General features: G+C 43.4%; 3 protein-coding genes across 3 annotated transcripts; 1 reads left to right on the plus strand and 2 right to left on the minus strand.

Moving 5' to 3' along the window:
- Window positions 1-260: 260 nt before the first annotated feature.
- Window positions 261-485, minus strand: EAF01_008987 (uncharacterized protein; the record flags this gene model as incomplete). Its single annotated transcript, XM_038917243.1, has 1 exon — window positions 261-485. One exon carries the CDS (start codon window positions 483-485, stop codon window positions 261-263), a length of 225 nt encoding a protein of 74 aa, XP_038767637.1.
- A 1,628-nt stretch (window positions 486-2,113) lies between these two features.
- EAF01_008988 (uncharacterized protein) lies at window positions 2,114-6,815 on the minus strand. The gene is made up of 2 exons (XM_038917244.1): window positions 2,596-6,815; window positions 2,114-2,469 (listed from the first exon to the last, which is right to left on the minus strand). Exons 1-2 carry the CDS (start codon window positions 6,513-6,515, stop codon window positions 2,352-2,354), a joined length of 4,038 nt encoding a protein of 1,345 aa, XP_038767638.1. The 5' UTR covers window positions 6,516-6,815; the 3' UTR covers window positions 2,114-2,351.
- A 932-nt stretch (window positions 6,816-7,747) lies between these two features.
- Window positions 7,748-13,749, plus strand: EAF01_008989 (uncharacterized protein; the record flags this gene model as incomplete). Its single annotated transcript, XM_038917245.1, has 2 exons — window positions 7,748-13,043; window positions 13,094-13,749. The coding sequence occupies 2 exons, from the start codon at window positions 7,748-7,750 to the stop codon at window positions 13,747-13,749; spliced, it is 5,952 nt and encodes a 1,983-aa protein (XP_038767639.1).
- Window positions 13,750-14,452: the final 703 nt, after the last annotated feature.

Raw genomic sequence — 14,452 nt, forward strand, 5'->3', positions numbered from 1 at the left:
CGTTCGTCAAATCATAAGAATGAGCCGAATATAACTAGGGAAGACGATACACAGCACATCACTCCATAAGTTGATCAGGCTATCACACAAGTACATTCATTATCACTGTTGAAGACTCAGGGGAGGAAACGCGTGTTGATTTTCTATTTACTGCTTCCAAAGAGCCCAAATAAGATACTACGTTACTATCGACACACGAGTGAATCGAGAGATTAATTTTTGAAAACAAAAATTATTAGGTCTCTTTATTCAACAGCTTACTAGTTGCGCCTCTCTTGGATTCTCGCAACTTGCTCTTCGATGGAACGACCCTCACGAAAATCCCTCAAGAGGCGCTCGTAGCCCGCATCATTGCAACGAATGACGGGTCGCCTAGCGTAACCGATAATGACCCCCTGGTAGATAATTGGTCTTACCTCATCGTTGGCGGCAGTGGAGAGACCAGCTCTGGCCTGGGAGCCACTCGAAGCGTTGGAATTGTCCATCTTTCTTCTAGACAACGAGGGGTTAATTAATGTATAGGATAATAGCAACAAATGAGATATGGTGAATAGATGAGACGATATGAATACATAGAACAATGTGAATGTACTTGACAACGAGGGTATATCTTACGGCAAGAATGTACAAGTAGTCGTGGATAAATATAGTGACGAGAATACAGCAGACAGTGTAAGTGTACAGGAAAGTAGCAAATCGTGAGGTTGCATTAATACATGTTACAAATTAACAACGGCGTTACAATTAACATGTGTAATATGCAAATAACGTTGAAAAGCAACAAGCAATCGCACTACAATCGACAACTATGATATACAAATAGTGTTAAAGAAGCAACATCATTATTGAGAAGGGTATGGGTGAGGATACTAACTAGCTAATAGATGGTTTTGTCGTAGAGAATATGAAGTCTTGAAGTTTGAGAGGGAGTGTCGACGTCGATGTCGATTTGGCGAGTTCTCTGAAGTTTGAGGTGCTTCAGAGAATATTTTCGATGTGTTTGAATGTAAACTTCACAATAGGCAGAGCAAATTTTATATTAAATTGATTCTCCAGTCCATATAGAAATGCACACTAAAAATCTGATAGACAAGACCAAAATATATGCTAGACAGGTTAGGGGGAATTAGCGTTTTCGTCAGGTGATTTAAACGAATGCTTTTTGGGGGTTCGACGGATTGGGAAATGAAAATGCTGCTCAGTGGGATGGTGAATAAGGCAGGTTTCATCATTTTTTGATTGGATTTGATTTGCTGGGGAGTGATGGGTTTTGAGTGTGACTTTTGTTGAGTTGGATTATTTTGGGAAGGTGTTGTAGAGTATTGGGAACTTATAAGCTACTAGAGGATACAGGAAAGAAAAATTCAGCTTGTTAGAAATATAAAAACCACGATGAATAGATAGAGAGATGGAGAAGTGAAGGATTTGACATGAACGAGATGCGTAGTGTACACACTACATGTCAACGGTGTTCACTCATACAAGTGGAAAGAATTTGTCTATCGCTCACGTACTTCATCTCTCATCTCTGCAAATCAACTCATGCCCATTCCCTTCTTGGATACTAAGAATGAACTTTGAAAAATCCTCTAGAAAAGTCCTCAACATATATGCCTATAAAAATAGGTAGCCATCCCTTACTGAGTACCTAGATATGTATCCTCATCCTAACTTTACGATTCATGAATGACGAAAAGATCTGGCGTGAGGGCACACATGCTAGATTTTTATGGGATGGAGATGAATTTCTTTATCAACGGAGATATTTAGTTCTTTGGAAGGACTGCATCTGCTGAAATGAGAAGACTTTTCCATGTAGCTTTATCAGATAGTAGAATCGGGTGGAAGCCGGAAATTCCATATGATATAATACAATACAAGGACTTGGCGTGGTTTGGAAATGAAAGGAGATGTAATAGACTTTGCCACCCCATCCTCATGGAACATCGCAACTGGCGCGTGAACACAATATCCTACCTACAACTGCCATCGGCCGCCGGATATCCTGGAGAATCTGGGCAATGGGTAATACATCCCATCGAATGGGATCGAATTATAAATCTTAAAGCTCTATCAAATTCTGTCAATTTCAAGTATTAAGCTGCCATAGTGCCTGCTAGATTTTACCTATTATATTCACGATGGGACGAACTGCCGGAGTACACGGCAAGTGTTACACTTTGATGGGCTATAACGATAATTTTGAATGCGATCCCACTACCGTACATTCAATTCATTTTTTGTCTTCCTAGCATATTCCAAAACGCCATTGCTATGCATGCATACGATCAGATCATTCATTTCACCATCCTACAAACATCTCCCTTTCTCCAACCTCACCCATCGACTCCTCAAATCCCCTGCACCTTTCTATAACTAGGCGGTTTGATCGTTCTCCTGATCAATTTCCCAGCATACGGTGGAATGAGTGAAATTGCCGAAATGGCCGCGACTCTCCATACAAAACCCCTAGATGATTTATTAGCTTCACTTACATGACTCGATGCCCCAGTGGTTTGACAATTCGTGCCCCGTTCATCCTTAACCCTTCTTTACCACAGAATCTTGGGGATGAGAGGAAGAAAGAAAACTTACCAAGTAACAACGAATGACAAGTCAAAATACCCTCCCAAGAATGGAATGCTTCCCAAATATAGCAAACCTGTCCCAATCAGACTGACTATCATAACTGGATGCCATGTCGTTATTTCAAAAGCCACCATCGTGAGTTCATTCAATACCAATACTGTAAAACTAACTGCCACCATTCTCGGTCCATCGACTTCTGTGAGTATTTGAGAGAGACCCTGAATCATTCCACCTTGGTAGATGGACACGAAGACCCAAACAAAAAATGTTCGGTAGGAAAGTGATGAGCCAGATGTAAGTTCTTTATAGAGTTCAGGGTAAAGATTTGCTAGATCTTCGTCAACATCTTTATCAAGAACTAGAGAGAAGACTGGTGCCATTGTATAAACAGTTGCGTAGCCAACGAGCAACCAATCTTTGTATAGGCCTTCTGGTTCGAATTTGATAGCAATGCTATACATAGTTTGAGCCACACTAATGATGAGACCTCTATGGATCACGAATTGGGCCAGTTTAGCACTCCGTTTGTAACTATTTCGTCCATGCCAAACGAGAAGTTTGGTGAGATGACAGAATTGCTCAATGGAGAAATCCGCAGCAAGAGATGCTTGTCGTCCTTCTTTTCCAACTATACCTACACCCACATCCGCAGCTTGAATCATGGAAACATCATTTCCTCCATCTCCAATACAACAAACGCGCTTTTTGGTATATTCTCGAATGAGTTTTGCGACATCCGCTTTTTGAGTTGGTGAACATCGACATGCAACGACTGCTGGGAGAAGGACTGCTAAAGAAATGAATTCGGTTCGAAAATGCGTTAGAAGTAAAGCTAAACTCTCGCCATCGATTAAAAGACAAGCATCAATTTTGCCACGAAGAAAGTCGAGATGATCCCGAGCATTATCCTTTCGCCTGAGCTTATCAATAGTATGTATGTATTGACCTCTAGCTACCAATTTGGCGCTGACAGCAACGCATCGAGCAGTCTCGACTTTATCACCAGTCAACATCCAAATCTTGATGCCTGCGTTTCGTAATAATTCCAAGGAAGGTTTGACATCCTTTTGAAGCTTATCCTCAACACCAGTGACACCTAAAAGTTCAAGGTCTTTCTCAAGGAAATGTGAAACCACACGAGCCATACCGGTATCCCGATTGCTAATCGAAACTGAAGCCTCTTTATAGCTTTGCGAAAAGTCCTTGTAGTTTTGAACAGACATTTTCTTTCGTCCAACAACCAAAGTGCGAAGACCTTCTCTAGCCATATTTGCAGTTTCCTCATCAAGCCAATCATTTGCAGCGACAATTGAAGTCATAACAGTATCTGCACCTTTTTGATAGAACCAAATCTCTCCAGCTTCAAGATTACTACTCGAAGAGGTTTCAGAACCATCAAGGAACTGAACAATGATTCCCATACGTTTTCCTTCGGATGTAAAAGGGAAAACTTCAAGGATCCGAACACGAACGACGGAACGACCAGTATCGACTGATTGTAAAAGCATTCCTTTCCTATCACGATGAATCAACCGCAACCCAACAGCTTCGGTCCATTTAACAATCGCAATCTCATCAGGTGAAGAAGCTTGATAAGATGTAACATCTTGACCATTTATTTCTTCAATAGTTGGAGTGACGTTATGACAAAGAGCGAGAGCGAGAACTACATCACGTACTCTCGACCCAATCTCTCTTCGGGTTCGAGTGGCGGTAACAGTAGTTGAAGCGACAGATGAAGGTGTGACAAGTATTGAAGATTGATTGGCATCTACAGGAACCGAGAATCCTTGTTTGATATAGGAGGCAACTTCATCCATTGCCTCATTCGCATATGAGACAGTTCCAACATGGATTTTCTTCATTTCCATTTCATTTTGCGTAAGTGTTCCAGTTTTATCGCTAAGTAGATACTCAATTCGACCAAGTTCTTCAGGTATAGTACTTGTACGGACAACAGCTCCTTCAATGCCTGGATCTCGTTGGATGAACCAAGAGTAAACACTTTTCCCCATATCCAGATTGACACGGAGACTGATGGGTACGATTGTAGAAAACAATACCAAGAATCTCATGATTTTCACATACCATTTGACTCCTTCAACATGCTCAAATCCTTCCAATGCAACAAGAACAATAGATAGTGTAAGTGTCAAGACGCAAAGGATTTTAGTAAGGGAGTTGATTTCATTTTCAAGAAGACCGGTCTTTGATCGAGATGGAGATGTAGAGAGAGCTGATCTAGTTTGAGGTCCAGTATAAACGATTACCGCCAGAGTGGTAGCACTTGAGGCAAGAACAGTATTGGCCCAAGCAGTATTGTCAATCGTTAATGGTGCTGAATCTCCGTCTTCCTCGTTGTTATCAGGGTCCGCTCCCCCTTTCGGCAAATGTGGGTCATACTCACTAGCACCTTTGGGAAGGAGACTAACGGTACCGATGAATTCATTAACTTTTTTGTCGGGCTTCCCAGCTACAACACGAAGACGTATAAATTCAGAAGGGTCAAGAGATTGTGTTAAAGGAGAGCCTAATCTCAATTTCCAATCTGTCTCGCCATCCAATTGATCTGTTCGAATGAAGGTTTCACCTGCGCCCGCTGCATCTGCTGAAGGTGTATTTCCGAGTTGGGAAGTTGACCCTCGAGATTCCGACGTAGTGGCTGTAGATTGATCAATTGAAGGATCAGATATTGGATCTACCAGTAAAGACGCGGATGGTTCAACTATATTGGTCACTGCAGGCTCATGTGATACCGCAGCTGAAGATTCATTGGCTGTACTCTTCAGAATAACGACATCGGCAGGAACTCTTTGATCCTTTCCTAATTTCAAGACATCCCCAACTTTCAAATCCCTAGATTTTCGGACCACCTCACGAACACTCGAACTTGGTGCATCTCGTCCTTGACCTTGGGTATTTTCCTCTTCCTCTTGTATGTCTGATAAGCGGTCTGGTTGGATTAAAGATTTTCCCTTCTTTGCTTTTCCCTTGGACTTTAATTTCTTCCTTGCACTGCATTTATCCGTGTCCGCTTTTGACGGTTTATCGAAACATAAAACAGTGTATCCCTCGGAATTCGCTTCGGAATCTCGTCTTCGTCTCCCAATATCATCAAAAGCCTCCTTCCCCAGAGTGATCGCCAAAACAAATACTAAAGGCACGATATATGTTGAGAGGTATCCAATTCGCAGAGGTGGTATTGCTTGAGATAAAGCGACAAGTAAAAAGTACATGTTGAAAAAGAAAGAAAATTCGTTATACAGGGTTCGTGGTAAAAAGCTAATCGGGGTATATTTTGCATTCGAAACGGCATTGGGAGGAAATCGTGAAATTTGCGTGGCACCAACTTGCACTGTTCTTGATGAAGCTGGATCATGTTTGTCGTCTTGTTCTTCGCCTTCTTCTGGTTGTGGCTGCGGTGGATTATTTCCTGATAAGAAGTTTGGAAGACGTATTTGCGACGATATATTCTTTACTTTGTCGAAGCTTGAGCGACGTCCTCTTCGAGATCTTTCACTTCCACTTCCCTCTCCTGATAATAAAGGTGCATCGTCGTCCACGGCATTCTCACTTCCTCCCGACATCCTCCCCATACCATCGCCTCCCAAATCGTCATTTAATAAACCGCGCAGATCCTCACTATCTGTATCGACATCCCTGTTTCTTCCCAAATCACCATAACCTCGATTTCTTGCAAAATTTCGCAGACCACCCATACGCAGATTTCTTAAGGGTATATTCGGACCCCGTCTTTCTTTACTGGAGTTCTGGTGATGGTGCAAAGAAGAAGAATTGGATGACTTTGAAGTAGGAGAAGTTATTGGATCCAGTTCCTGCAAGTCCAGCTCAAGGTCGGAATCCGCGTCATCCGCAGGAGAGTCTGGTGGATTTGACTGATGGTGATATGCAGAGCTCGAAGACATACCTCATTGATGCGGTTGAATAATATGCGATCATGAAATAAGGGGGGAAAAGTAAAAGTAATTGTATCTATTGTGTTATTTTATTTTTTCTTTCTTCCTTTTCTTATTGGAAGTCTCAGCCACGAAATCAACGTCGTCAATAATCAAAGTTATGCTCGTAGGAAGAATAAACTGATAGAGTATTGGGTTGAAGAGTTGCAAGGTACTAGGTAGCCTTGTAATGCAGCACCGAAATACTCGTACTCTGTGTATTATTGATTTCTAGCGTGTTACAGTCTATTAAATGTAATATTTACCCAGGTAGGCAGGCTCGTAGGTATCTTGGCAAGCGATAAGGACAAATGCATAGTACTTGAGTATTTGCTTCTCCTCATCACTCGAAAAAAGCAATCGTTTGATCATGACTATTGCAGGGCGTGTATCTAACCAGTAGAGCATCGAGCGCAGCGAGCTATGAGGGTTTGGGGGATTGCCCCTTCAATGACTATAAGACTATAGTGAGTCTATTCACAGTAAGGTATAATTCGTGAGCTTCATTCTGTTATTTTCAATACATGGTATCTGAGTATTGTATAACGTTCCTTATTATACTTTAAAAATTAATAATATGAATCAATAATTTCCCTCGTAGTTACCTAGTAGGTAGCTAGGGCCATATTCATAGCCATAGTTGAATTCTCCTACATGATTCGTTAATTATCAATATCTGGCTTCAGTCACAACATTGTCACGGAATGGAGAGCTTCAACCCGAACTTCAGCCTTTTCTCAGCCTTCTCTCAGCCTTCTCTCAGCCTTCTCCCCACGGCCTCACAAGCCAGGTCGCCTTTGGAAATTGTCCGAGTCCATTTTACCACCTTTACATTAAAACATCAATCCATTCAAACAGAATCATAAGGGGATTTGATGAATTGTTCTCTCCATTACTTTCTTCACAAAAATTAAAATAAACCCCAAATTTTTGTAGTTATGAATCAACTTTCAATCCAAAATATATCATCTTTTTAATTAGTTTTGTTTTTTTAGCGGAAAGAGATTCCTAAGATCCATTGTATAAGTGAGTATTGATTGATTGATTATTGACGTCGATATCTATTAGCATTTCTGGTCATACAACTCTACGTTTGAGTCATGATGCATGTTACTGCCAAAGAGGATCTAAATATTTACTAATGTTGCCTTTTGTTATAGTATTATTCATTTCTTTTTTCCCAGGATAGTAAGAGAATCGCGATGCCCTCGGAACCAGGGAATCAATCATGGCATCCTGCCTTTATGCCGAATGCTGCAGCAGATATAATTACTTCGGAGACTCCTTCACAACCAATTGCAGATGTGCACCCGCCCGCTGCTGAACTCAAACTCTTAGATCATCTAGTGAATGGAGAATCACCAACGGTTGGAAATGATACAGCATTGGACGGGAGTCTGGATGCGTGGAGAGAGCCGAACGTGGAGGCGGATGTTGTGAGAGAAGACACGGAACATTCCGAACTAACAGATCTGCGAAGTGCGCTCACATCATCGTTGAGAAGTCCCGGAGGTGTAGAAATGAATGAGAGTCCATCGCACGAAGGAGTACCGGAAACAAATGTCACCCAAGAAGTCAAAGCGGATTTTCCAACCACCGGTCCATCGAATGATTGTAAACACGTTAGTACGGATTCATTCGCAAGGACATCGCATGAAGTGAATTGGGGTGAGGATGATGAAGTAGATCCCGAATGGAATTTATCGCGTACAAATACAGATCCGTTCAAAATGATGCCCAAATCCGATCGAACGAACTCCTTTCCTATCGTCCCTCCTTCTCACGAACAAGAAACTTTACACTCGATACCACATTCTCAAGTCGAGGACATTATGAATGAGGTGGAACAGTCACCACATAACGCGTTTTTCGATGAGGCGCATGATGCTGAAGAGGACTTTTTCACACAACAAAGCTCGGGTGATGCTTTTAATGACGTACACGATTCCGAAGAAACGCAACCTGCATTGGGATATTCACAAGATTATGGTCAATCTTGCGGGGGAGATGTTGAACAAGAAGAGGATGAGGAATCTCGCGCACGATTTGAAGAAGGAATCCCACTTGTACAGCCTTCGGATGAAGCGCAAACTACTGTCGCTAGTACAGGTCACACCGTGTTTACGAATACTGACGACACGGCAGAAGAAAGCGGCTTTTTTGATAAAAGTGATATATCGGCTCCTCAACACTTGGATTTAGGTCAACCATCACTTGAAAGAAAATCGACCATGCAAGTAATGGATTCATTGCATTTTGAGCAAGACGATCGAACGCTAAAGGCAACACCGGAACTTTCGGAAACAGAGGTCATTGTCCCAGATCCAGTTATGGATAATGAAAATTTCCCCAAAAATGCCCTTCAAGATGCATTTGACGGGCCTGATTCCGAATTTCCGGTGAATTTAGGAGGAGATGCTGGAGAGACTAGTGGTGAGGATTTGGCCGCCAAGTGGCAAGCCGCCTTGGACGATGAATTTCTTGATGATGATGATGAGCTCTTACCAGATGAGGATGAGGATGCTAACGACAAGGCTGTTGATCCAGCCGCATTTTTTGGGAGTGACGATGAAGGATTTTTGGATGATGCCGAAGACTTGAATGGTCACGTGACCGGATTCGATGCCAATGGAACGAAACCACAAGCTACTAGTAGTCGCTATACACCAGCAGAGGCAGTTCTGGAAACCCAATCGCAATTTAACAATCCTTTCGCACCAACTGCACCATTTTTGACCGACCTTTCGAGGTCCAATACTACTCCAGAGACTTCTTTGCCATTCAACCCTGCTGTCGCTATGGGAAGTTATCCAGTACAACAACGTCCTGAATTACCCAAAGCTCAAAGTTTTGCCGACAAAGCTAAAGGAGGTTATGCATCTCCTTATGATTTGCCAATGGAAGTTGTAAAACCTCGCAAGCGAGTAAGCACAAACCAAATGAATCGTGGATATAACGCATCAGCTCCTCCAGCTCCTCCTAGGGCTGCCAGTCTGAACAATCCACCACAAAGTGCGTATTCTCTTCAGCAACAACAGCAATCTGCGATGAATCCCCCTCCTGCTGGGCACAGTGCTCAAAAACCGAAGTCTGGTGCGGATGGTGGTTTCTTCGAGGATCTTCCTATTCTTTCGAGACCCAAGGCTGCTCCTCGACATCAGACTACACCTGCACCTTCTCAATACACTCCGTCAATCCATGCTGGGCATCCACAAAACAACTCATCCTCTTCTGCTCACTCTCCTTATTCGACTCCAATTCATCAAGAAGCGACCATGCGACAACCACCACCTCTTCAGCCACCCATGCAATCACCTCCAATCGTTCAAGGTGGCTTGATAGCCCCTGAGCGTGTGAGTCCTTATGCTTCTATTGCACCGGCAGGTCAACAATTACAAGCCTCTGTACCTTCTGTAACATCACGATATTCTCCGGCGCCACCCCCTTTACATCATTCAACAAGCGCTCTAGTACCAGTCATACAGGCTAGATATTCTCCTGCTCCACCTCAACCACGGTCACAATACGCGCCATCACCATCAGCAAATCTTCAATCACCGCCTCAAGCGATATTACCACATTTACCTCGAACTTCGAGTCCATTGGCTCACTTTGAGAGAAGCCAAGATGCGCGTGGGCATGGTCCTGGTGGCGAGGTCCCAAATTATGATCGTCGTAGCTCATCAGGATATGAGCCTATTTTGAGGACACATCCACTTCCACCCACTAGAGAGCTCGATGAAAATGATGCTGGAATACCGCAAACGCCAATTCATAGTGAACAGCCAAAGTTTTTTGCTTCACCTCCACAAGGAATGAGTTCGGTTTCTCAAACGCCACCTCCCAATTCAAGCATTGCTGCTCGTATGGCTAGATCACCTCCGAAAAGATCGTCGCCATCGCAATACACCCCACAGCATCCTTCTAATACCCTGAGCCCACCTCCAGCTCATGGCTTCGCCCCACCGCCAAGATCCCAAACACAATCTCCTGGTAGAGCCTTTGGTGGATCTCGACTTGAAATGAGTATTCCTGAACCATATCAAAGGCCAGCTTCTATTGAGGCTCTATCGCCTAGGAATGCATCTTCATTTACCCCTACTCAGCCCACGTTTCACGCCCCTGGGCGTCTCAGAGCGCCATCCTTGGTTAACTATGTCGCCCCCATAGATGGTCGTGAACATGATTCTTTGCAAAGATGGAAAGGCTGTCCTGTTTTTACCTGGGGTGTCGGAGGTACTATGATTACATCCTTCCCCGTAGATGTACCTCGATACAGTATTACTTCAACAACACCTATGGTTGTTAGAAGTCCCGGAGAAGTTAAAGTCCGAAACGTTAAAGACCTTGATCCATTAGAGAGCAGGTTGACAAGCTTCCCTGGCCCATTGAAGGGGAAGGCAAAGAAGAAGGAAGTTATATCTTGGTTGGCATCTGGTATAGAAATTTTGGAACAAAGTGCATCGTACCTAAGATCTCTCCAAGTTTTATCTCATGATGATAAACGTACTGAAGAACGTTTACTCCTCTGGAAGATTCTACAAGTATTCATTGAGAATGACGGTATTTTGGAAGGAAATCCTATTGTTGAAAAAGCTGTTAGAGCTGTCCTCTCCCCGGGTATTGACAATGAGGTTAGTCAAGAATCGCCATTATATGCAACTAGAGCAGATCTCTCCGGCATCTCATCGTCATCCACCAATCTAACAACCGCTGATCCCGTCGACCCTGCTGCTGTAGATCGCATGAGAAAGCATCTGTTGAGAGGAGATCGAGAGAAAGCTGTTTGGGAAGCTGTTGATAAACGACTTTGGGCACATGCAATGCTCATTTCAAACACTGTGTCAAAGGAACTTTACAAACAAGTTGCGCAAGAATTTGTGCAAAAGGAGGTCAAGAACGTCGGTGATAATACCGAGCCTCTTGCTGCCTTGTATGAGATATTCGCTGGCAACTTTGAAGAAAGTATCGACGAGCTCGTCCCACCATCTGCCCGTGCCGGTTTCCAAATGGTCAGCACATCTACATCATTGACTTCTTCGAAGGATGCACTTGAAGGTCTTGATAGATGGCGTGAGACACTTGGTCTTGTTCTCAGTAACCGAAGCACAGATGACAGTAAAGCTTTAGCCGCTTTAGGAAAACTTCTTTCCGGCTATGGCAGAGCTGAAGCTGCACATATTTGTTACCTGTTTGCGAGGACCTCATCTGTATTTGGAGGAATTGATGATCCAAGTACGAACATGGTACTCATTGGTTCCGATCATTTGAGACAACCGTTTGACTTCGACAGGGAAGTGGAACCAGTTCTTCTTAGTGAAGTTTATGAGTATGGGCTATCGCTCTCGAACACTTCTAGTATCGTGACGTTCAGCCCTCATTTGGCTGTTTACAAACTGCATCATGCTGCAGTTTTAGCAGAGTATGGACATCGACAAAAAGCTTTAGAATACTGTGAGAGTATTGCTTTGACTATCACTTCTCAAACAAGAAGATCACCATATCATCATGGCCAATTAGTTTCATCTCTTGATGATCTTAGCAACAGATTAAAATCTTCACCCAAGGACGAAAACGGGTCTTGGATTTCAAAACCTAGCATTGATAAAGTCTCTGGTTCTGTATGGGCAACATTTAATAAATTCGTTGCTGGTGACGAACAAGATACCACCGATACTATGTCGAACGCTGGAAGTCAGGCTGATATTGGTCCATTCGCACGCATTGCTGGTGGTACTCCGACTATAAGCAGATCGCCGTCAGTTGCCGATATATATGGTAGCTCATTCAATGGAAGTGGAGGTTTGGGTATTAATGGAATCATGTCAACAACTCAACCACCACAAACCAAGGCATCTTCAAGATACGCCCCAGGCGCAAGTTCTACTTATACTCCACAAGGATCATATGAGCCGCCAAGCTCCTCACATGGTTCTCAGCCTAGAACTTCATTTGAGGGTGGTAGAACATCAGGCGAATTCCGTCGAAGCATATATGAACCACAAAGACAAATGTCTTCGGAATATCGTCCAACCTCTCAGCAATATAATCAACCCTCTAACTTCACACCTCAATTTAGTGGTTATAGTCCATATACTGGTGGTGATTCTCCTTATACTCCACAGGCTATTCCTTCTGCAATGGAAACTCCATCAACCGATTTCGATTCACCACAACCTATGACTTTTGATGGGCAACCTTCGTATCAACCACATATGGGAGGTGATGAACCATCCTCGACTGGATATGAACCACCGACTGGAAACTCTTATGAGCCACCCTCGTCAAGCACAGGATACGAACCACCATCATATGAGCCTAATTCTATCGAGCAACCCGATTCGCCGATCAGCACAAAGCCAAAGAAAAGATTTATGGATGACGACGATGATGACATTCCTGCATTGAAGGCGTCTGTAGATGCCAGTCGAGAGAAGACTAAAGCGGAGAAAGATAGAGAAGCAGATGAGGCTTTCCGCAAAGCCGCTGAAGCTGATGGTGAGTACATCTTTTATTCAAAGCCTCGAACAATACTGACAATTTTTTAGCTGCAAAGGATAAAAAGCCCGCTCCACAAAAGAAAGGTTGGGGACTTGGTTGGTTCGGAGGTGGTAAAAAGGATGCCGCTTCATCCGATGCCACACCAGAGAAGAAAGCCGTTAGAGCGAAACTTGGAGAAGAAAGTAGTTTTGTGTATGATCCCGATCTCAAAAGATGGATAAATAAAAAAGCAGGCGCAGAAAATACCCCTACTCCATCAGCAACTCCACCTCCACCGAGAGCTACCGGTCCACCTAGATCAGCTAGCGGTGGCGTGATGCCCGTTGCGGCAGGTCATTTAAGCATGCCCCCGCGATCCGTTAGCTCAGCAAGCGCACCACCCCAAAGGGCTTCTAGTGGTTCTAGTGATATTGGTATTTTAGCCGATGGTGGACTGGTAAAGCCTCCTATGGCCCCAGCAATGGCTAGGACGCAGAGTAATGGAAGTGCAATGGGTGGAAACTTGAGTGGATTGACGAGCACTGGTAGTGCCCCACCCACTAGACCAAGTACGGGTATGAACACTGCATCCAGTATTGATGATTTATTGGGGCCTCCTACCGCGGGTGCAAGGAAGGGGACGGTTAGAAAGGGTAAGAAGGGGAGAGGGTACATTGATGTTATGGCGGATAAGGCCGGGGGAAGTAGTGGGAGTCAGGGCTGAGGATTAAAGGGTGAGGTTTTTGAAGGTGTATTATAAGCGTATGCATGAGAAGTGGATTGGCTAAGGTGAAAGAGCAAATGAAGAAAGGGGACAAACGACCTTGTAATTTTGTACGAAGAGCAGCGCTATGATACATGAAAGATGAAGATAGATGGATGAAACAAATGATACCATTCGTTTCTGGTTGCGTATCGGGATTGGTTAGTCGTTTTTTATGAGCTTAAATGAGGAATAGTGGCTCATTTTGTATTTTTGATTTAGCTGGGTCAATTCATATTCAGTGTTTGAGTGATTTAGAGAAAATGTGCCAATAAGCACAATGAACTAGAGGACGGATTACTCAAAATCCATGGTGGCACGCTTGGTGGTGGTAAAAGACGTTTCAATCTTCAAGGTAAGAACACTGCGTCGATTATAAACGAAATGTACGTTTTGAAGCAAACAAATAACAAAGCCTGATCACCACAAGCAAATTCAACAATAGAATACAAAAACTCCGCACATTCCGATATATCCAGCCCAGTCCATTCCTTTTCTATCCTATCCACTTCGATCTTTTGCATTCGACAACGATCACAACAAAAATTGTCGTTGAAACTAAAAGTTCCACGCCATCACTCCCTCCTCCACATCGTCTGGATCCAAATCAACAAACGGCTTCAATCTCTTCGTGTTAATTGGCTTGGCCAGAAAGATATCAATA

This window comes from Botrytis porri, assembly GCF_014898465.1.
Source record: "Botrytis porri strain MUCL 3234 chromosome Unknown BPOR_012, whole genome shotgun sequence".
In the NCBI taxonomy this organism is placed as follows: Eukaryota; Fungi; Ascomycota; class Leotiomycetes; order Helotiales; family Sclerotiniaceae; genus Botrytis; species Botrytis porri.